Source organism: Plectropomus leopardus, chromosome 19 (genome assembly GCF_026936395.1).
Source record: "Plectropomus leopardus strain MGB_pleo_1.0 chromosome 19, ASM2693639v1, whole genome shotgun sequence".
In the NCBI taxonomy this organism is placed as follows: domain Eukaryota; kingdom Metazoa; phylum Chordata; class Actinopteri; order Perciformes; family Serranidae; genus Plectropomus; species Plectropomus leopardus.
In genome coordinates this window covers 29,145,226-29,169,696 of record NC_142194.1, presented here as the reverse complement: position 1 = coordinate 29,169,696, position 24,471 = coordinate 29,145,226, and the positions used below count along the sequence as shown (strand labels likewise).

Here is a 24,471-nt window from a genome sequence, read left to right as displayed (position 1 = left end):
CTGGAAGCAGTTAAAATCCTGTTCGACGGGCCGATGAGCTCATTCAGCAAAATCTAATGAAGCTGATTTGGTGCCGAGGGACTCTGCTCCTGCATCACATACTCGGTAGATGTGCATAAAGAATAGGCTACACTTAAGGGTGTGCGTGTTTACATAGTTGTGTTGGTCTGTAAGGTTTGTGTAGTTAAGAGATGATTATATGTTGTGTGTGAGTTTTTGCATATCAGGAAAAACCCACATCAATATTTTGTAAGTTTAAATAAGTAAAATATGGAAACAAAGCAAAAGTTTTTGTTTGTTGTTCCATTCATCTCAAAGACAATTCTATGTTAATCATTATTATTTTCTGACGTGCATCTGCTTGTGCATAAATACAGAGGCCCTCAAAGGCACGGTAAAAAAATTAAATACTTTAAAAAATCATAAAAAACTTTTTAGTTTTGAGGCATACATGCCTATCAGTATAAAGTGTTTTGCATTTCCACCGCATACAGTATTTAATAGGGATGTCCCGATCTAATCTCAAAATTCGGAATGGAGAGATGCATTTTTGACTGATCGGGATCGGGAGTGCACTGTGCAGTTGTTTTGTCTAGAAAAATAAAGGTATCGGATTGGGACTCAGTATCAACAGATACTCGACATCAAATGACTTGGATCAAATCCGGGGCCAAAAGAAAAAAAAACGTGATCAGGATATCCCTAGTGTTTAATGTATGGGGGTTATCACTGCTCCATCCAGCTCTTGTGTATTTATCATCACCAACTTAATTACATGACAAATTATGAAAAATTCCGAATTTCCTCTTTATTGTGAGACACATGGTGAGACAGCTGAACATGCTTCTGTCATTCAGCAGCTTCCCAGAAAGCACTGCACCCCAACTAAGTCTGGTAACGTAATTGCACATCCATCTCAACATGGAACACTTTACCTGTTGCTCCCCTGAACACCGCAGTGGAAAAGAGACCCCCCAACCCCAAAGATTTTCAGTGGTCCCATCTGGCCCCCCATGAAACATATCGGGGAGCGCCACTTGATGAAGTAACCCTTGAAACATATTTCTACACAGACAGCTGTACAGCATGGAGGTTTGTGCCTGCTCACGGTGACTGTGCAGTGACCCGGAAGACCAGTTTTAACATTAACTTTTACTTGCGGAACACACAGCGGAGCAGACACACCGCTTCCTGCAGCCTGCAGCCCCGCACAGGAGCCACCAAATCTCCGCTCCGTCTGCACTGCCGGTAAGATGCTCCACGCTCACTGTAAAACTAAACAACATATATTCTATGGCACGTAGTTTGTTTGCATGCTGGGTGTGTGTGTGGCAGAAAACGATAAGGAAGTTGCAGCGAAGTTTGGCTCGATCAGTCCTTACGGCAGACATGAAGGAGTCATATGACTGCTGGCTTCCCCTCATTGTGTCTCTGTGTGTCTGTGCTGTTTCATGTCTGTGTGCAGCTGATCTCCACGGACTCCACCGACCATGAACATCTCATTTGCAGACAAACGAGCTCTGGTCACGGGAGCAGGAAAAGGTAAAGCAACACTTGAGGTCACATGCGCACACTGACACCAGCAGGCTGCTTTACACATTACATCCTCTCTGATCCTGCAGTTTACGCACAGGGCCCAGAGGTCCTAAATCACCCACTGCCTCCCAAACCCCCAAAATGTTTTCATTGATCACTAAAGATTCATTGAATTGTTCTTGTCACAGTAGGTTGTTTTTTTTTTCAGAAAACAAAAACAGCTGAACATGTGTTTGCTTTTAGCAGCAATTTTATTTTAATAATCTTATCGTTACATATAATGACTACAAGACATTCAGTATTAACTTTCAATGCTTGATAGCATGTGATATTTGGTCTTCAAGCCCTGTAATATGGAGAAGATCAAATATCTCATATTTTTGAACAAATATCTCAGTATCAGTCAATATTGCAATAATATTGTAGGGTTGACAATTGATGCTTTCATACATTATTGAAATTATAGGATTTTTGATCAATCATCAGTAATGTGGGTATAATGACTGAGTTTGTAAAGGCAAAAAAACAGCAGTATGATAAATCCAGAAAATGACAACACTTGACTGGAATGCCCCCTTTAAAACCAGGAAAAGACAACACTTATGAGATTAGGATATCCAAAGTCAAAGATGTCTAGTCTCATATCATAATACAGATATATTGCTTCACCTGGTGTTACAGGCACCCTACTAGAAATAATCATGATTCAGTAGAACCAAAACTGTTTTATTACCTATCGCATCAGACTGACATTATCATTTTAGCAACAAGCTCTCATGATGTGAGCTCAACACGAGTTACATGGAACAAGACAACATTTAAGTTCCCCTATTTATCATTATAATTGATATATAAATTATATATAATACATAGTTGTAAGCAAATCTAAGTGTTTAATAACCCTTTGACACATAAGCAAATTATCCTGATTTCAATCAAAGCCACCGGCAGAAACAAGGAAATCACATTAAATTTGGCACAAAAAGAATGGAAAAAAGTGAAAAAAGAAGGGAAGAAAAAAAACTATAAGGATAAAAAAAATTAGATTATAATAATGGTGATAATAGTAGCATAGTTTTCTGGATATTTTCCCTATTTTTAAGATGACTTAGAATAATTTCAACTCCTCTTTTAAACAAACAAACAAACAAAAACAAATTTTCTTGTCACCTTTTTTGCAATAACATTTCATTGCAAATACATTTTTGCAAAGGTGGTCCTCCCTTTAAGGCCCTATTTAAAAATAATAATAATAAAACCAATTTGCTCCAGTTTCAAAGATGTAAATGCATCATCACTTCATTCCGGGACCCAGAGGTGGCAGCTTCTGTATGAGCAGAAAATGATTGATAACATATGAAAAACTCTATAGGAGAAATTATGATTTTTGACAAATACTGTACATTCATACACACAAAAACCTTTTTTGTACCGCTACAACAACATAGTAGTAAGTTTTAAACCATTTATTCAATGTTTGTATGCTGCATATAAGTGCTAAAGACTGGGATTTAAGTAAAGTGTTAAGGTTAAAATGACCAGATTGTTAAAAGCTGTGCTGATATGAATATAAATAAAAAATGATCAGACTCTGTGATGAAATTGCATGTGAACTTTGGGAGCCTGATGGAGGCGTGTGATGAATGTGTACGTCCCCTCAGTGTCTCGTCAGTTCCAACACGCTGAGAAAAGGAATAGGAAAGGCATTGTTTGTGGAACACAGTGTGGCAAAGCCTGAGACATGTGTGGAATGTGTGTGTGAGTGTGTGTGTCAGCTCTGGTGTCACAGCAGCAGCTCCACTCTGTAATAAGTCTTTGTGTTTATGGATGCTTTGTGTCTCAGGGATCGGCAGGGCCACGGCTCTCGCTCTGGCACACTGTGGGGCAAAGGTCACGGCGGTCACACGCACGCAGGCTGACCTCGACAGTCTGGTGCAGGAGGTACTACTTAATTTGAGCCAGAGTTATGTGTGATGGATGGTTGAGATTCTCATGTTAATGACTCACGAACCCTCATATCATCTGACAGATCAATGCGGTATGGGTTATTTGATATAGTTTCATTACCTTCAACACGCTGTGACTCACATGAGGCACCACATTCGTTTTGTTTTCAGGCTTTAATATTTTTGCATCAATTTATATATAATAGAATAGATAAAATATAATATTTTTCAGAACAATTAGAGTGTTCCCAGTTACACCATGGATTAATTTTAAACTATTGAATTAAACATATATGAATGTGGCAGCAATTGTCAATTTACTGATAAACAACAAGGTAATATTAATAAACAATATTCAATAAAATATGCATTTTATTTGTGCAAAAAATAAAATAAATATAAATATATATTTAAAGCATTCCAAAAGAAAAAAGGAACCTAATAATAATATTAATAGTAGTAGTAGTAGTAGTAGTAGTAGTAGTATCATAAAGCATGTTATGTGTATGGAAAGTGTTGATTTTGCCATATATTTACAAACACATTTCACTGCAGGGTATTGCTTTCTGTAAATAAATATCCAATACTAAAATTAAAAAAAATTCATTTTGAATGTTTTTAAAATCATCGAACAGAAATTTTGTTGTGAGGCCTGAGAGTGAAATAAGATATTTATACACACACTAATAAGGGATTGCTAATTTGTTAATTATGAAATGATTGAGGAATGAATCAGGAATGACTTAATAATTAAATAAAATATTAATAGTATATATTTTATATAACACAGAGAACTATTCAGTATCATTTTACTGTGAGGGGCACAAAAACACGAATGTTCAAGTAATGAGTAACTAATGAGTTGTTACTGGTTTTGTGCGGCTCAGCATCTGCTCCAGAGTTAACTTTATCACTAATCATTACTTAAGAATACATTAACCCTTTGAAGGGTGGGGTGGGGTTGATAGAGCATAGTATTGTGATATTTTGCATGGCAATATTGTATCGGTACATGGACACCTAGACTTAACAGATTTGTTAATTATATAAATTATTAATATTGCAAACACATACACAAACTTTTGTTAGCTAACTAGAATTATAAAATCAATTGCTTTTTCAGTCCATTAGATATATTTTGCTGCAATAAAAATTATTAAAGTGAGCTAAAGTGAATTGATTGAAAACTTTTTTCCTTTGGGGACATATGTGACATTACTTGTAGTTGAAAGGTAATATATCACACTATAGTAAATTGCAATATATTTTATCTCAATAACATTGTATTGTGACCCAAGTGTCGTGATAAAATCATAGCTCCCTGTCTGTTCTCTTGTAACTCATTGTCTATTATTATTAGGTAGAAGAAGAAGGTAGAAGGTAGATTTATTGGTCATTTTTTAAACAAAGTTTAAAAAACTAAATAACAGTTATCCTTGATCCTGCTCCATCTTTGGTGTTGAAGGTTGAGGTGACTAAAATCAGCAGCTACCGGTTGCTTGGTAATGTTGCTGCTGGTGGCATCGTTCAATTCCTAGAAACTACTTTTTTATGAATCATCAATTATCTAGTTGTTACTGATTTGCTCTTTACTTGATTCTAAATAAACTTGTAATTAATTCATTAATTATTATCTTCTCTATAAACCTTCAATAGGTTACTGATTGGTTCAGTAGCAATTTGTTTCTCAGGTATTCCTCATTAGTTCCTCATTAGTTGAGTAACTACTCAAAATGCTCCATCCCTTATTTTAATTCATTTTATTTCATTTTATTTTATTGATTTCATTTAAAGTTTTATTAATTTACTTTCAATCAAACATTCTACACAAAACAAATGACTTATAAAACAAACCAAACAAGAACAGAAAGACAGTCATTAGTGACACAAACATTTTACAGATGCATCCATGTGAATTTAAATGTCATGGACTCTTAATAAATGGAAAGAAATTATCCCAGGCCTCAGAAAATTTCCCTTTTGTATTATTCATTGGAGCCAGGAAATATTCAAAAGCGGCAGCTTCTGTCATATGTCTAATCTATTCAGTTAATTCTGGGTTTTTATATTTTCTAGCTCCTTTAAACAACTCTTGTCACAGTGATAAAACCATTTACCAATAATCCAAACTGCGCTTTAGTGACATCTGGTGGCAAAAATGTTTTATCCTGGAAAAGACACAGCTGAAGGGAGTGTGGCAATGACTGTGCTACCCATTCAACAAGTTTCACCAGCACCTCTTTCCGAAAGGGAAGAGCCACAGCACATTCTCACAGAGCATGCAAGAATGTGCTCATTGCATTGTTATATTTCCAACAATTTCTATCATGTATCAGGCCCATTCTGAATAGCTTTGACAGGATGTAATAGTATCTATATAGAATTTTAGAAAGTGTAAATGTACCTCTAATAACTCTTGTGGCCCAGTCAGTACAGGATATCATATCCTGCCATGTCGCCTCTCCAATATCTTGTCCTAAGTCCCTTTGCCAGATTAACCTTATACTGTCACACTCATCATTTTGTGTATTTATAATGCTTCTAGAGAACAGTGAAGCACTCTGCATTATGTTGACTGTTTGTTTCCTTATTGTAAAGTGTTACAGAGATTTCCTTCTGGTGATAAACTCTGTAGCTGGGTCCTCATTTCCTATTACATACCAATAGCACACAATATGCACACACTGTTTCTCATAGTATACTACTTTGTAAGTCAGTGAAGATAAAATCAAGAAAACAATAAATGTGTAGTTTTATGTTAATGATTGTGTTTTATACTCTGGTCACTGTTGAATGGATCAGTGCTGGTTTAAATGTAGACATTCTGTGTTTGCCGCTCTTCTCCTCCTCCTTCTATGATCTGCACCAATGTGTGGTGTTGGTTTCCTCTCACAGTGTACGTCCATCACTCCAGTGTGTGTGGACTTGGCAGACTGGGGGGCCACAGAGGCGGCCCTGCAGGACATCGGCCCCATCAATCTGCTGGTGAATAATGCTGCCTGTGCCAATCTGCAGCCGTTTCTGGAGGTCACACCCGACCAGTTTGACCAGTAAGAAAAGGATAGGAAAACTATCAGGATAGTTGAATGATTTCCAGCTAGAAAGTCACAGACTACAGCACAATTTAGAAGATATGGGTCAGATTATACAGTTCCGCTGGGTTAGGGCTGGGCAATTTATCCATATTATATCAACATGATATGAGTATAGATAACAGTTTAGGTTCTGCTTATTGTAATATGTTAAGTGTTGTCTTTTCCTTGTTTTAAAGGCTGTATCAGAATGTAATTCTTTACCTACAGTTCTAACTCTTTTATTATTTGCCTTCACCCACTTAATCATCATTTATTGATGATTATTTATCAAAATGTGATTGTGTAAATATTTTCAGTATGTTCAGGACCCAATTGACAACCCTACAATATAGTCACAATGTCAGTATTGGGATTTGCGTCAGGAACGTTGTGATATTTTATTTTCTACGTCACCCAGCTCTAGTTTCATCATGTAACAGTCTGTTCTGTTCTGTCTTATCATGTTTTAAGGTGTCTTTCTTCTCCAGGTCATTCAATGTGAATGTGAAAGCTGTGCTGCATGTCTCCCAGGTACACTCATGGCTCACATCCACATCAAACTCCTTTTGTTGGAAGTCTGCTGATGTCCAAATATTTCCAACAATTTCAGCGCAGTTTGGCATCAGAAGGTGTTTTGTTGGTCTAAACCAGTGATACTCAACTTTTAGCCCGTGCCCCCCCAACCATTTTCCAATTCAGTAAAGTGATTTAAACTGGGAGTTGTTTTGTACTATTAGTATGCATAAGGAGCCAGACTGCATAAAACAGCATCAAAATAGAGATTGTTTAACAAAAAATGTAGCAGTGGAGGAACCCAAGAAAGATCCTGAAATCCTAGAAATGTCCTTTCACTAGCAAGGACCACACCTTCAACTTGAAGATCAGTTTGACAATTGATTGACATGAATGGAATTGGTATGAACATGGACTGATGAATTATTAATAGTGGGACGGATGGTTGAGTGCGGTATGGAGAAGCTTCGGTGGGGAATCTGCCATGGCTCCCGGACACGACAGACCCCCAAGGGCGCACATTATTTGAGAGTGTACAAAGCAGATTTGAGATCTCTTAGGTCAGAACAGATGTAATGGTGATAGGCTTGGGAGGACCATCAGCCCATAATCTGAATCAAGTGTTCTGGGATGCTGCTGCGGGAAGCTGAGGTGGCAGCTTAGATTCCATAGGAGTGTCCAGAGTAGTGTATGGGAGAGATGCCAGACCAAGAAACAACATGATGGAAAAGCTGGTAACCACCTGGCCTGATTTGGAGGCAAACAGAGGATCATCCTAGATGTGCTTTTGGACATCCGGAAATGTAAGTAGCTGGAGAGAATTAGGAAGGGGTTTAGTACAGATTGAATTTTGAAGTAGAAGACAGGAGTGGATTGGCCAGATTGGTTGGTTTTGGTTCTTTTCAAGTAATAAACTGTGGTGTCGTTTGAGAAAAAGGAAAGGCCCGAAAGGCAGGCGTGCTGACATGGATCGTAGCAAAGGGTCGAAGCAGTGAATTCTGAGCATCTGAGAAAACCGAAGAAGGCAAAAACAAACATGGCCTCTAGCAAAAGCAAACTGCTGTAGGCTTGGAGGTTGAGCAGTACAGGGCACCGGCAAACTCGGTGCCAGATGCCCCAAGGAGAGAGAACCGCTGCAGTAGCCGAGGTCGTACAGATGCCCCAACAAGAGCAAACTGTCGAGGTTGCTGCGGGAGTACAACTGAGGGCAACGGCATCTCGGTGCCAAATGCCCCAGCGAGAATAAAGTGGTGCAGTTGCCAAGCATGTACAGCCGGAGGCATTGGCATCCCACTGCCAGATGCCCCATCAAAATCTAACTGCTGCAGGCAGTGAGGTTGAGCAGTAGAGGGCACCGGCAGCTCGGTGCCAGGTGCCCAAGAAGAGTGAGCTTCTGTAGATGTAGATGGGCGCAGTTGCTGAACATGTACGGCCAGGGCATTGGCCTCCCAGTGCCAGGCGCCCCAGCAAAAGCGAACTGCCGCAGGCGTGGAGGTTGAGCAGTAGAGGTCACTGGCAGTCTCGGTGCCAGATGCCCCAAGGAGAGCGAACTGATGCAGTAGCCGAGGTTGTGCAGCGGGGGGCACCAATATCACAGTGCCAGATGCCCCAATGGGAGCGAACTGTCGAGGTTGCTGCGGGTGTACAACCAGGGGCAACGGCAACCCAGCGCCAGATGCCCCAGTGAGAGTAAAGGGGCGCAGTTGCTGAACGTGTACGGCTAGGGCATTGGCCTCCCAGTGCTAGGGGCCCCAGCAAAAGCAAACTGCCACAGGCTTGGAGATTGAGTAGTAGAGGGCACCTGCAAGCTCGGTGCCAGATGCCCCAAGGAGAGAGAACCGCTGCAGTAGCCGAGGTCATACAGATGCCCCAACAAGAGCGAACTGTCGAGGTTGCTGCGGGAGTACAACTGGGGGCAACGGCAACCCGGCGCCAGATGCCCCAGTGAGAGTGTAGGGGCGTGATTGCTGAATATGTACGGCAGGAGCATCGGCCTCCCAGTGCCAGGCGCCCTAGCAAAAGCGAACTGCCGCAGGCGTGGAGGTTGAGCAGTAGAGGGCACCGGCAAGCTTGGTGCCAGATGACCCAAGGAGAGTAAGCTGCCGTAGAAGGCACAGTTCAGCAGGAAGTGGCACTGGCCTCCCAGTGCCAGAAGCCCTAACAAGAGGGAACTGTCGAGGTTGCTGCGGGTGTACAACTGGGAGCAACAGCATCCTGGTGCCAGATGCCCCAGCGAGAGTGAAGTGGTGCGGTAGCCAAGCATGCACGGCTGGGGGCATTGGCATTCCACTGCCAGATGCCCCATCAAAATCTAACTGCTGCAGGCAGTGAGGTTGAGCAGTAGAGGGCACCTGCAGCTCAGTGCCAGAAGCCCCAAGAAGAGTGAGCTGCTGTAGATGTCACATTTGAGCAGTAAGTGGTGCCAGTATCCCTGTGCCAGATGAGCCAACATGAGTGGAGGTGGGAGAGCAGTCGAGGGCGCAGGCATCCTGGTGCCGAGGTCCCCAGGTGAGGCAAGCTGGTGGGAGTGTGCTGCCAACATCGCTGGCGCCCGGGCAAAACTTAACTGCAGTGGCCGACAGGACCAAGGAGAAGTGGCTGCCGTAGCTATGGAGCCTCATGGTTTACCTGAAGATGCTCATCCCCACTTTCCTTACAGCTCGTGCCGCTGGTCATGGAGATTGGGTGTGGGCGAACTGGCCCTTTAACAGAGGTGCTGATGTCACAGCGCACAACGGGGGTCAGCTAAATGACGTCACCCGAAAGAGTGCCAATGTTTACAGAGTGGCCATGGCACGCCAACGTCAGAGAGTTGAAAAGTTTGGTTTTATTGTCAGTTCTGTGAATGGGATTCCCCTGTCTCTCAGTGCTTGTTGAAGGGTGGCCACTGTCCAGTCGGATAGTTTTTTAAGGCAGCCGGCACTCGGGAGACCTCGCCGGTGCGAGCCGCAGAGCGGGCGGGGCTGCCCTCAGGTGACCAGCAGAGGAGTCACCGACTGAACTGTAGCCTTGCATGGCGAGCAGAAAAGAACCAGGCAAAATACCCAGGAGGAAACCCAGTGGCAACTTGACGGAGTCGCTTGCTCGCTGGGTGCAGTTGCACGGCAGAGGTCGGCGTCATGGGTATGCCAGCGTGGCTCGACGGAAAGGTTGAGGGTGGTCGTCCTGGTGTTGGGCAAACAGATCGTCATCCGACGGGGAAAAAGAGGAGTCCATGCTGTGGAACAGGTGAGTAGGCGAATCAAAGTCAACAAGAGAGAGGAGAAGCTCTGTGGCGTGTTGGTACGTGCTCGTGCAGAATACCTGAACAAAAGAGGAGGAGAGGATTAGGAGGGTATGTAAGCCAGAAGAAGAGCAGTTGAGGTGTGGTCCTGCTCCCAAAACTCTGCTGGACAGCTTCACACAATCCTAGAGACAATGTGCAAAGTGACCAAAAGAACAACATTGCGGGTACAAGCAGCTGAAACGAGCTTCCTCCGTAGGTTGGCCGGGCTCTCCCTTAGAGATAGGGGGAGAAGCTCGGTCATCCAGGAGGAGCTCGGAGTACAGCCGCTGCTCCTCCGGGGGGTCCTCATGTTTTGGGGGTCATTTTATGCTGACATTGAATTGATGTAGCTTTGCTCTCTGATCCCCGCTACTCCACTTCATGTTTTGATGTACCGTCTTTTGTACTACAACTACGAATCCCAGCAGCCCCAAGCTTTGGCTTTTGAATGATGTATATATACGTCAATGGCACTCAATGAGTTAAATTCTAGAAACTTCCTAAAATCCTTAAAACATCCTGAAATCCAACAAATGTTCTTAAATCCAAGAATGGTCCTAAGATTCTGGAAACATCCTAAAAATCAGTGAAATGTCCTAAAATCCTAGAAGTGTTCTAAAGTCCTTGTGGTGTCCTGTCATTCTAGAAACATCTTAAACTCCTACAAATGTCCTAAAATCTGAGAGATGTCCTGAAATCCAACAAATGTTATTAAATCCAACAAATGTCCTAAGATTCTATAAACTTCCTAAAAATCTAAGAAATGTCCTAAAATCCAAGAAAGATGGCTGCTGCAAATGGCCCCTGGCCTCCTGTCATTTTGCCCCCAAGTGACCCCTGAGCAAAGCAGGTTCAGTCTCCCTGATCCAGTCACTAATGGTAAACTCATGTTTTGGGTGTCAGGTAGTCTACAGTATGCCTCATTAAATAAAAATCTCCTGTAATGGATGAAAGTGCTATCAATGCTTTAATCACAGCATTAGTTTAAATTCAAATGTCTGCTTCATCAGAATGCTTCTGTTGACTCAAAGTGAGTTGTGTCTGTGTGGTCAGATCGTGGCTCGTGGTATGAAGGCCAGAGGATCAGGAGGCTCCATCGTCAATGTGTCAAGCCAGGCGTCCCAGTGCGCCCTCAGAGATCACACCATCTACTGTGAGTAACAGCATGCACCAACATGAACCTCCAGAGAGAGCTTAAAGCAGCTGTTAGAGCTGTTCAGTACATGAGCAAATCTTTAACCAACTCTTCAAGATGAACTGACTGTACTGAATCACAGTCACTGACTGAAACAGCAGCTTTTAGCAGTGCAGGTCCTGACTGGTGACCAAGAGCACCACTGTCATCTCCAGCAGGTTTACATAACAATACTCTGGTTAAAATATCACTACACCCCTAAATTAACATTTGTAAATCAATTACTTACCACTTGTCACGTTAAAGTTTTGAAGAAAACTTTATTTTTCTTGCATGCCTCAACAGTGAAAGAAGTGCCCAAAAAAAAGAAAAAATCTTGATGAACTGAAGTCATAGGGGTCCGCCTTTAGCCCTGTGAAACCTTGACTGACCTCAGTGTTCTTGTACAGCATTCAGACGCCTTTCATTAGTATTTACACCTGTGACATGTAAGCAAATTGAAAACTTTCATTAGCTTTTATACCTGTGACATGTAAGCAAATTGAAAACTTTCATTAGTATTTAAACCTGTGACATGTAAGCAAATTGGTTTGATTTCTTCAAAAACATGGAAAAACAATGCAGTCCACAACTTGGCATGAAATGTCCTGCTAGTTGCAAAAAATGTGTAAAAGGTGACAAGAAAAACCAAAGCTAAAAAAATCATTCACCTGAGAAAAATAGCAACAAAACTATATTTATAATTAGAGGGAAAAGTGTGAATTAATTTTAGCGTTATCAGGTCGTTTTCTGTTTCTGTCCTGTTACTTGTCTGTCTTTCTTTATTTCTGTCTTTCAGGTAACATTCTTGCTAATTTTGGATCATTTCTTGTTAAGTTGCTCACTGCTTTTGTCTCATGTTTTTGACAGAAATCAAGCCAATTTGCTTTGTTTTTAAAGGGTTAATAACAGCAAAACTATATCACTATATCACAACATCCATTTACAACATTTACTTTCACAGCTCATGCAGTTTAATCCAAGTCTCATTTCTCCAGTCATATGCTCAGTACTTCCCAAACAGGCCACTCTTTCAGACAGGGAACTGAACTTAATGTGAAACATGTCTATGTGATCTTCAGAGCCAGACTTTATTGACAAAAATGGAAATATTTCCTTTCTGAACACAGAAGCTGCTGCTCTACCTTTGCCTGGATAAGAGCTGTTTGTGCTATTGTGTGGCTTTTCTGTTTTAAAGGGTTAATTCAAATTAAAAAAGTCACATAATAACACAAACAAACTCACTGATGGAGGCAGTGGTGTAAATACTTTCAGCAAAAGTTGTGTTAGAGTTTGTGAACAGATGTTTTGAGGTAGTTCTGTTGTTTTTAAACCCAGTCCCCAATGACTTCAGTTCATCAAGAGTTTTCTCAATTTTCTTTGTTCATCTGAGGCATGTGAGAAAAACAAAGATTTCTTTCACAAATTCAACATAACATGAAGTAGGTTGCAGATATACAAAAGATAATTTGGAGACTGATGTTTTCCTTTAACGCTAATCAGAAGACCTCACAGGCCAAAGAAACAGGATGATGTGATGGCTGAGCTGCACAGTGCTGAGCTGTTACCCCTATAAACACTAATAAACAGTGAAGTTGTCTTTCCCTCATGTACTGTTAACCCGCTTTTTTAATCAAGGTATACAGTGCCCTCAAATAATACTTTCAATAGCATAAAACATACAATACACATTGTTATATGCTTTTGATCACCATTAACCATTTGAAACCTGGATTGACACTGTTTTTTTGTGCAGTGTTTAGATGCTTTCACAAGCATTTAAATCTTTGAAACATGAGTAAATCACTTTTATTTCATGGCTAAAGAGGCAAGGAGCAACTTAAGATGTCTCACAAATTGCAAGAAATAGGAAAAGGTGACAAGGAACTGACCTGAAAATAAGCTCTTTTTTACCTGAGTAAACTGGTTTAATGTTTTTCAAAAAAACTGAGGAAAAAGTCAAGGGAAAGGCTTGCAAAAGACAGGGAGCTGATTTTCAGGATGAGGGTGCTGTCTTAGTGCAGGAATCTCTAGGCTCCATTGAATCCTGTGTGGCTCTTTTGCTGAAAGAGGGAGGGAGAAAAGGACAGGAAAGAGGGCCAGACATACCTTTATAGGCCTGGGTGGGAAACCACTTTGGGAGATGAGGTGTGTTTGGTACCCAACTTCAGTTATGAAACTTTGTTAGTTGTGTTAAGTTTATACTTCTCAGTCAACATGTTTCAAAAAAAATTATCCAGTGAGGTCTATTTCCCAATGTTAACAAATGGGGAAAAGTCTTTCTGGGCCAGTGTGCATCACGTGACGCTGCATTTTTTAATAGCCATTATTACAAACAAATAAGTCCTAATGATGTAAAATGCGCCATTTTCCAAATGTAGAGATATTTCTCCAGACATTATATGAATCCACATCGGAACGCCACCGGGTGCATGCGCATGTAACTACGAAGTGGCCATGTTAATCGCCAAACATGGCAAACCTTTCACAGAGGGTACGTCTATCAAAGACTGTGTCATGAAAATGGTGGAGAACGTTTGCCTCGAGATGAAGCAAGAATTTGCTAATGTTTGCCTGGCTCGTAACACTGGCACAGGGAACAGAGCTGAAAAGGGACAACCGATGCAAGAACTGTCAGATACTGTATGGCTGGCAGATTAAGCTTTTTTGGTTGACATTATGAAGCATCTGAATGTGTGAACGTTAGTCTCCAGGAACAAGATGTAGAGGTGAGCTAGCTATATGCATGTATTAAGGCCTTTGGAACCAAGCTGCAACTTTTCCTAAGACACTTGTCTCAAATGGAACCCTGCACCACAGATTTCCCAGGTTTGCAAGAAGTTATGGACAGTTTTCCACAGAACAACATCGGTGCGCAAAGGAAGAGGTATGCAACATGTAGCATACCCTCCGAAAGATGACTAAGAGACTCGACTGATGGTTTTTAGTGTTTATTCCTTTCCACGAGCTCCACAATAAACCAACGTGAGAACTTGTAAGAAAAACAAAGAAAACAACAAATCACATCTCTGTTACCATTTCCGTATATAATAACTGGTAAACAATCACAGTGCAAGCCTATCTGAATACTCAGCAATATATCGTGAGATCGCTAAACACATGAGCGACAAGCTAGCATAAATTTCCTGCACACACACATTGTCAAAAATATAGTTACAACCACACACCAACCTTGTGCCTCTTCGGGGGGTTGCTAAAATACACTCTGTTTCCGTCACCATTTCTGTTTTGCTGCTTCACATGCATTTTCCTTTGTTTACCTTACAGCCAACTTTATCATTTTACCATCAACTTGTTGATTCCGTGTTCATGGCTGAATTTTCCCGGCAACACACTATTAACCCGGAATTACGACATAGCGACCTTCAAAATAAAATCTTGCACTCTTAAGATGAACCCTTTTAGCTCTTAAATGAGCAAAATATACACATACATATAGATGAAATTAAATTTTTTAGCAAAACTCTAATCATGAAATATATTTATAAAGGAATCATATCAAAATACTATTTGTTTCTCCCAAATGAACTTATAAACAGTGCAAGCTGCCCTCTGGTGGACAAAACGAGAAACAGCAAGCACAAAACACAAAGTGGGTTTGCTACACAACAGCCATCATCTCTTTGGTTGGATTTAAACGAACACTTTTGGGATTTTGCAGCTATTGAAAAGGACGTGTTGCTTTTGTCCTCTCCCTTCTCCATGGACGCTGACGATGCTCTGCCACAGATGCAGATGGAGCTCATTGATCTGCAGTGTGACAATCAGTGGCGCAGCAGACACCAGCAGCTTTCTCTTGTTGACTTTTACCATCAGTTGGATAAAGGCAGGTTTCCAGAAATGCAAACATTTGCAAAGACAATGCTGAGCTTATTCGGCTTCACATATTTGTGTGAGCAGAGATTCTCTGTCATGAACTTTAACAAAAACTGCTTGAGGTCAAGACTAAGTGACTTCCACTTACGTGACATTCTACACATCTCAACCACTGCCTTCAAGCCAGACCTGGCCTGTCTACTGAAATCCATATCTCAGTATCACCCTTCTCATTAGTGTCATTAAGTTACCTGTTTCTAGGTCAACCTGAAATTCTGAGTGTTTTGAATGGTAACATCTGTTACTATTAACTGTGAAAAGCAAAATATATGCACTTGGACTTATGGCACATATTGTATTAAACTTTTGAATAAGGTTTGCCTTTAACTGCTGGTGTTCTTTAGCTACCTGTTGTTGTGACACAAAATATTACTTTCCGAATTATCTTGTGAAAGACAAGAGTAGGAGTCATATGTTTTAAACTTAAATGTTAACAGACTTTGCATTACTCATAATAAGTAAAGTTTAAAATGAACATGAGGTTAAGATTTTTATTAACTTCAACAGGTATTCCACACAGTGTGTTTTGTTATCTGACTCCATTTTTGAAAGAAAGGCAGAATTGTCTTTACTAAGATTTGTTCATGCCTGAGTGGCTTAGATTTGATTACATTGCCATTTAAAAAATGCTAATTGTGACAATGAAAATAAAATTGTTATCGAACAGTGCATTTGTATGTAACTTTTATTGTTTTAAATAATGTCAGAAAGGATCATTGGCCCCGGGCATCTTCACATTATCAAATATGGCCCTTCCAAACTTCCAAAGAAGTTTGAAGACCCCTGGTCTATGGTCTGTAGATTCAAACAACCGGTTATCAGTAAGCAGCACTAGTGACAGTTATAAAACAATACTGATGGTAGTATTTACTTAAAGTTGAGCTGTGTAATAATAGACGGGGCAATGTTACAAGACACCACCTTATATAATCTTTTTGTGGGCACAACACTTTTTTAATTCTGCTAATTTCATTTCTCCGGTCGTGATTACGATATGATTCCCTGATAAGTTGTATGTGTATTTGTGTGTGTGTGTGTGTGTGTAGAGAGAGATAGATATACCATTATCTGATCATCACGTCAAACCGACAGCATCGCTGTCGTTATATCACCGATTAGCTGCTGTTGCTAATAAGCTAAGCTACTATGAGAGGAATGCTCATGAATGAGCGCTGTTCGCTTCGAGCTCTCGACTCGGGGAACTTCTGTGAGTGAGCCAGTGAGTTGGAGTCAATGCTCGGGTACACTCGGCTGCACTCGGCCGCGTTCAGCTGTCGTTTATCACTTCTACGCACGCTCTATATGCCAGTAGATCTGGGTATTTGACACTTTTCTTCTTCTCTTCTTCCTGAACCTAAACAACTGACAGCTACATGATCAGCACCAACTAGCTGTCTGAACCTGTGCTTAAATCATACCATATTTACTCTTACACTAGTTAACAGATTTTGAATGGCCGTGAAACGGAGTGATACATGCAAAGTTAAAAGTTAACAGTCCTATTGATGTTGTACTCCTAGATCAGCACTCATAGAATGGAACTCAACCAAGCAAATTGCTTGGTCGGAACTAACTGTTGTAGAATTTTTGCATGTCACATTTAATAAACAAAGTGAAGATTTGTATTGTGTCTCAGTGCTGTCCACCAGAGAGCAGCACAGATCTGCCAACATTAAATACAAAGCACTGTCATTAGTGACATGACATATATTACATGAGGAGGACCAGGGGAGCTTTTAGTTGTTTGGATGGTGATAAATTGTCTAATCCATGATGAAAAACAGCAATTGCCTGTCTAGTCACAGCTGGGGTGTGAGAGCGTGGGCGATGCTTCAGCCATTTTCTTGTATGAATCTAAACTCATCACCGCTCTAGTTCAACATTTTCGCTGGCATCTTTGTGTAAATGACCTTCCTTCTCACCCTGGATATTTGTGTTCTTCTGGTTTCACGCCAGTCACATGACAGAGATGGCATGGACATGCCCACTCACTGACTGTGAATGATCAGGACAATGACCTGCTCTGTTCACACATGGGTTCAGTCGGACATCACACAGACGTTGTAGCAGCGAGCTGGCAGGATAAAGTCTGTTTAATGTCCAATCTAGCTGATTCCTGCTTTTGTCTTCTTACGTACAGCTCCTTCAGGTGACGGCTAGATAAGTTTAAGGTTGTAATGCACATGTGAAAGGGGCTTTGGTGTCTGATGGTAGCCATGACAGGCAGCATTAAAATAGCCTGCTGTGTGTCAGCTGTCTGGACGGACAGCGCTGTGGACATTTTAGATGGCTTCTGAATCCACAACACAGATTCTTCCAAACTGGTATACATACACTGTAAAATCTGACAAATTGCTCTTACTTAAAATAATCTTGGAACTGATTGCCTTGAAAATTGCAAGTAAATATAACAATTAATCTTAATTTATAATTACTTGCATCTAATTGTGAAGTTACTAAAAATTCAGGTATATTTACTTAATTTTGTGAAGTTGTTGCAATTAAAAAAAAACGCAAGTGCAAAGACCTTGTTCTTTCTTAGTGTGAGCATCTTCACAAAACCCAGTAAATATAACAACATTTTCAATAAACTTAACAATTACATATAACGTGGACATAATTTAAGACTAATTGTTATATTTACTTATTTTTAAGGCAGTAGGTTTGTTAGATGTTTTTTTAAAAGTAAAATCAACTTGTCAGATTTTATGGTGTACTGCTATTCAGCTGCCCAGGTTTCCATGTGCTGCAGTAAAGTTGCTGTTGTCTCTGTGTTCTTTCATTGTTCAGGTGCCACTAAAGCAGCCATGGACATGCTGACTAAAGTGATGGCTCTGGAGCTTGGACCCCACAAGGTACACTCACACTACACAGCACAGCAGTCTCTCTCAGTCATCTGGACCACAGCGTGGCTTATTAGAGTTTACAGCAGGCTACGTCTAGTTTATGTTCACTGAGTGGTGAAAAAAGTTGGAACTCCTCTATGTTCTAATGCAAGCAGTCAAACCACGATATGCATTTCATATGCATTAGTACAGCAACTTCTCCTGTCCACGCTCACTACAAGTCCTACTGCCTCTGATACTTAACCCTTTGAAATCATTTTACTTGTGCTGCGTTCAGATCACTTTCACAAACTATTTACTATTGGGGCGGCTGTGACTCAGAGGTAGAGCAGGTTGTCTTCTACACAGAGCGTCAGCTGTTTGATCCCCAGCTCCTCCAGGCAACATGTCGAAGTATCCTTAGGCAAGATGCTGAACCCCAAATTGCTCTCAATGCTGCGTCATGGGAGTGTGCATGCGTATGAATAGTTCCTGTGCAGCAGCAGCAGCAGCAGCAGCAGCAGCAGCAGCAGCAGCAGCAGCAGCAGCAGCAGCAGCAGCAGCAGCAGCAGCAGCAGCAGCAGCAGCAGCAGCAGCAGCAGCAGCAGCAGCAGCAGCAGCAGCAGCCCTGGCCACCAGTTTGTTAATGTGTGTGTAAATGGGTGAATGTTACATGTAGTGTAAAAGTGCTTTGAGTGGTCAAAACAGTAGAAAAGCATTATGCAAGTACAGTCCATTTACCATTTAACCCTGGAAATCCACGCAAATTGGTTACATTACTGTTGAACTTGAATTCATGTGCCCTCCAGTGCCATCTAGTGGGTGCTAGAAGTACTACATCATGTGAAATATCTCACTCCAGGGTCAAAACTTTATGCGTGCGTTATTTGACTTTAACAGAAATGAACAACTGCTTTAGCTGTAATTCACCAGTACCCCGACATCCGTGGGGATGCGAGGGCCCTTTCATTGCCGCTTGCAGCTTTAGTTGAGGTCTGGAACTCCTTATCCATGATGAATTTTAAAGTTATTTGTCCAAAGCAAAGAGCTATATTCAACTTCAAACACGGTTGAAGTCTCAGATGCATTGGCTTGATCTATTAAAACACTTACTCATAAACCATAAGATTGTATGTTCAAGTTCAAGTTCAAGGGAACATCAAAAACATGCTAAGTGTTAGAAGGTTTGGCTCAGTGGGTAAATCAGGCGATTTGTGTGCCCAAGGTTGGTGGTTCAAGTCTTATCTGGGACAGGTGAATTTTGAAGACTGCTGTCCAAAGCACAGAGCTGAAGGGAACGCCGAATATATGAAGTTGGGTTGAGAGACAGGAAGTTGAGTGAAGGTAAAAGATGGAGGTAGAGGATGGACGAGAGGACGTGAAAATAGGTATAAGAACAGGTTAAGAAAAGGGTCAGAAGGTAGAAAGTAAGGCACTGGAATAGGAAAGTCAGGACAGTGGCAGAGTAATGAGGTAGGAAAGTCAGGAAGATAGCATGACGCAGCCTAGCGCATCTGGAACCATGAAAAAAGGGGATGTTACACCCCTTAGGTCTTGAACGACAGGGAGCAGTCTGAAAACAAAGGAAATCAGGTACATCATCGTACTTTGCAACAAACACTTAAAACAGTTAAAAAACACAGGATTGTCTCCCTGTCTCCTGAATTTTCTTATACTGAATACTGAATTTTCCCTGCCAAGAACTTAGTTGATTATTGGCCTGGCTCATATATCAGTCAAGTTTTCAACAGACATCACTGCCATTACTGAATTTTACATTTCAACACCATATGATCCTTATATCAGCAGAGCAGACAGAAACATGTATATCAGCCGATATTTTATTTTATTTATACCATAAAATAAAGTTTGGCTGTAGATTCATACAGTTTAGACACCGATTGTGATATTGCAGAATAAATTAAGGCATGTAAAGTTGAGTGATTAACCAGGCAAAGTTGTCCCAAAACAGGTAAAATCAGTATCGGCAGATGCGTCTGTTGAAATCAAGGAATATCGCTGAAGAAATGTCAAAGTGAAATCTGAGGTAATTAAGAAACTGTGATGCAATAACACAATTGTCTCCTTGTCTCCTTGTCTTGTATATGTAATGTTTTCCAGCTGACACTTAGACTATTTTTGGCAGTCCTTTTTCCCCTGTGGTTTGGACAGCTGCTTGTAAAATTCACATGCCTTGGGTGAAGTTTGAAATAATGGTTTTGAAGACTGCAGGCAAGCCCACTAACCAACTGAGCTAAACCTTCAGACACTTCAACTGTGTTTTAAGTTGCCCTTCAGACTCTTCTCTGGGAAGCGGCCTGTAAAGCTTACCTGCCCTGGATAAGGTTCAACCTCAACATTCCAAATAGGTTTTTTGTTTATTAATTAATTAATTAATCAATTAAATTTTATTTTCATGGTTTGGTCTACAAATTATGTACACCAAGATGACATGGAATTTGTGTCCCCTCCACTGCCACTTAGTGGCTGCTGGAAGTACCACATCATGTGAAATATCCCACTCCAACCTCTGCATGCATAATCCAGCTTTCACAGAAATGAACGACTGCTTTAGCTTGAGTTCACCAGTACCCCAACATATGTGGGGATGCGAGGGCCCTTTCATCACTTCTTGCAGCTTTAATAATGTCTTTGCTGTTGAAGGACGTAGTTTCATAATGAGATGTTTCAGGGTGTTTTCATTGATTGAATGTTGGAGTGCTTTTAACTGAGTGCCAGTGTTGTGTTTTAATCAGATCCGTGTGAACGCTGTGAATCCCACAGTGGTGATGACTGAGATGGGTCGCCTTGGCTGGAGCGACCCTGAAAAAGCCAAAAGCATGATGTCTCGCATCCCTCTGGGCCGCTTTGCAGGTCAGACCCACAGGCTGCATATACATCGTCAAGACACTTGTGCGTTTACATGATATTAGAAAAATTATTGTGTCAGTCCAACTAAAACTGGACTTTAAACAATGTAACATATTAACATCATAGTCTGACTGAAATTGGATTGAATCAAATTTCTCAAAGTTGGAATAACACACCCAGATAATGAGGTTGGACGCGGACCTATTCCGTCACGTAAACAACTCAGTCAGACTTTAACTGGACTAGATGTTCTGTGCATGGTCCTATTCACCGCGCCTATTCACAGCAGGCAGGTGTACCTTAGCCCTTAAATTGCACAAATTGAAATTGCGAGTACAACATACGCATAATTGAAACGCATCAATTTGGAAAAAAATGTTTTTATCGCAAAAGATTTTTATGCTCACGAGGTGTTATTTTAGGCAATTCGAAATATATTGCAAAACTGCGATGGAATCACTTTTTTCGCTTTTATAGTTAATATGATGTGCAACACCGGGCGGTTGTAATGCGACTTTGTGGATGCCAACCGCCATTAAACCCAAAGAATAAAAAAAAGTACAACAAAGTCACATGACGTCCTACAAAACATGGTGCGGTATGTGTGGACAGAGGAAGAGACCAAGATCTCCTTAACTCTGATACGCGACAAAGAAATTACACTGATATCAGATTGGCTTTATTGAGTGGCTGCAATAGAAGTAAACCTGCTGATGTTTTGAACATCCATCACCATGGTTATCGGAATGTTATTGCAAGAGATGTTGCATAATAACACTCAATTGAGACGTGGTCACCTTGCAATGTTTTTTATTGAAATCTAGAAAATATCGCTGAAGTTTTGTGAAAATCTGTAATGGAAACCAAGCTACTGTTTCAGCATGGTTACTGCCACCACTGCCATCTTAAAGGTGAGACAACTCTGTCTTTCCCTTCTATTATCATACGTTTTAGACAGAACAGCAAGTTGCGCAATATTTCTGACTCAAGCCTTTGAAAACTGAGCAAATTGGCTTAATTTCTTTAACATGTGCGCAACCAACATGTTTTGAATTTTGCACTTTACATGTAGATAAGGCACTTTATCCTATGCACTTTATGCCCAGTTAACATTGCTATTGTCACTGCACTTTTGTCCTCTGTATATATATTGTTGTATTGATTTTTCTTCTTTCGTTTTTGTCCCTTTTCTTTCTTTCTTTTCTTTATAGTATATACATATATATATTATCTAGTACCTGCCAAGAGACTACGAACGTAAATTAGCAGTTAGCAGTTACTATGCTGTGCCCCCTTTAAAAAAAACATTAAATAAATTAATTAATTAATTTCTTTTGCTAATTTGGGGTAACTCCATGTTGAGTTGATCATTGCCTTCCCATTTTTTTAAAAAGAAATCAAGCCAATTTGCTGATGTTCCAATTAATGAATCAAGTACGAGTCAAATCCTACTGCCTAAAAACTCAACAATGGTTGCTAGATACTATTCCTTTGTAGAATGTTTATGTTGTAATATATTATATATATAATCTAGCTTTCACATTGCTCTTTGCCTCTTGTTTTATATCTGTTGTGTTTATGACATGATTTATTTTCCCTTTCTGTTTTTTCTGCTATTTAAGCTTTTTTTAATTGTATTTTTTGTATTTAATGTTACTAGTCCTTTGTTGTTATGCAGCCACTGCTCAGCCTCCTCCCAGAGTTCATGGCAGGCTGCTGAAAGGAGGCTGATAGTTAATTCAGATTCAGGAATGTGGATTCACCCTCTCCTGCCCATTCCGTCCCCATTTGTTATGTGGATTCAGACAGGGTTTGTTATGTCCTCTTATATCTGGAGCACAGCTGTGCTCACAATCTCTGCTATTCAGTTTGACTGACTCAGTCATTGTTGGAGTCACCAAGACTGACTGGTCACCAGTTGTCTTCATGGTTTACATGGACAGTCAGGATCTCGAGGTGCAGCCAAAGACTGCTTTTAAATCTAAATGTATTGTTACTGTCAGCTTGGATATAAATGAGATACCTGTAGGGGTGAAATTATTTAGTGTATATACACACCTACACTTCATAAATGTGTCAACGGTGCTCCTTTGTGTGTGTGTGTGTGTGTGTGTGTGTGTGTGTGTGTGTGTGTGTGTGTGTGTGTGTGTGTGTGTGTGTGTGTGTGTGTGTGTGTGTGTGTGTGTGCAGAGGTGGAAGACGTGGTGAACAGTATTTTGTTCCTGCTGAGTGATAAGAGCAACATGACCAACGGAGCCACGCTGCCGGTGGATGGAGGTTTCCTGGCCTGCTGACCAACATGAGCCCCGTCTGAGTTAACGGTCCAAATGGAGGTCAATTTTAGTCCGTAAATAAACTCAACCAACCTCTGACTTTTCTTTGTTATTTGTGCTTTTTAATGTGATATTGGAGAATGTTTATTTGCCAGTTATGGTAATGATTTTGATTATAACTACAGAGGGCTTAGCATGTTTCCAGATAAACTCAAAAACAAGTGTGAGTAATAAGGAAGTAGGAGGTTATTTCACAGCTTGTTGGAAGAACACAGACATATAGCAATGTGTATTATGGATGGTAGTGTTATTTTCACCTGGTCAAAACCCCCACCCCATGTCGTCCAAAACATCATAGTGTAGTTATAGTATAGCACGTCATAAACTAAGCATGAAAATGTCAGTGTAGTATCTCGCCCAGAACAGCAACAGAAAAAAAATAATTGCATTGTATGTCATCCAAAATGGTATAAAAATGTCAGTATAGTATGTCATCTAAAACGGCATAAAAATGTCATAGTATAGTATGTCGTCCAAAATATCATAAAATGTCACACTATAAAAGTATGTCTTCCAAAATAGCATAAAAAAGTCATACTGTAGTATAGAAAAAATGTCAAAGTACAGCATGTTGTCCAAAATATCACTAAAATGTCATACTATTGCATGTCGTCTAAAATCACATAAAAATGTCATACTTTTGTATGCTGTCCAAAATACCATAAAAATGTCGTACAATAGTATGTTGTCCATAATAGCATAAAAATTTAATACTATAGTATGCCTTCCAAAATACCATAAAAATGTCATACTGTAGCATGTCGTCCAAAATGTCATAAAAATAGTATGAAAATGTTAAACTGTAGTATTTTGTCAAAAAAAGCATAAAAATACAATAGCATGTTTTTCAAAATACCATTAAAATATTGTGCTATTATATAAGAAATATAATTGCACAAACTTTTAATGGTCATTTTTTATGCCATTTTGGTTCTTCCAAAATGTCATACTACAGTGTGTTGTCCAAAATAGCATAAAAAATTTCATAGTACAGGTTGTTGTCCAAAATATCATAAAAATGTTATACTATACTTAGC

At 40.4% G+C, this 24,471-nt stretch overlaps 1 protein-coding gene across 2 annotated transcripts; it reads left to right on the top strand.

Annotated features, from left to right (window-relative positions):
- Positions 1-1,093: 1,093 nt before the first annotated feature.
- On the top strand, positions 1,094-23,473 carry dcxr (dicarbonyl/L-xylulose reductase). 2 transcript variants are annotated; one of them, XR_006106890.2, is made up of 10 exons: positions 1,094-1,248; positions 1,466-1,542; positions 3,380-3,477; positions 6,378-6,532; positions 7,045-7,087; positions 11,388-11,487; positions 18,196-18,260; positions 20,987-21,104; positions 21,926-22,012; positions 23,292-23,473. XR_006106890.2 is itself a non-coding variant. In XM_042508489.2 (9 exons), the coding sequence occupies exons 2-9, from the start codon at positions 1,491-1,493 to the stop codon at positions 23,393-23,395; spliced, it is 735 nt and encodes a 244-aa protein (XP_042364423.1). In that variant the 5' UTR covers positions 1,095-1,248; positions 1,466-1,490; the 3' UTR covers positions 23,396-23,473. The 2 variants fall into 2 exon arrangements, 1 of the variants encoding a protein (XP_042364423.1); XM_042508489.2 differs by lacking the exon at positions 21,926-22,012 and having other exon boundaries at positions 1,095-1,248.
- Positions 23,474-24,471: the final 998 nt, after the last annotated feature.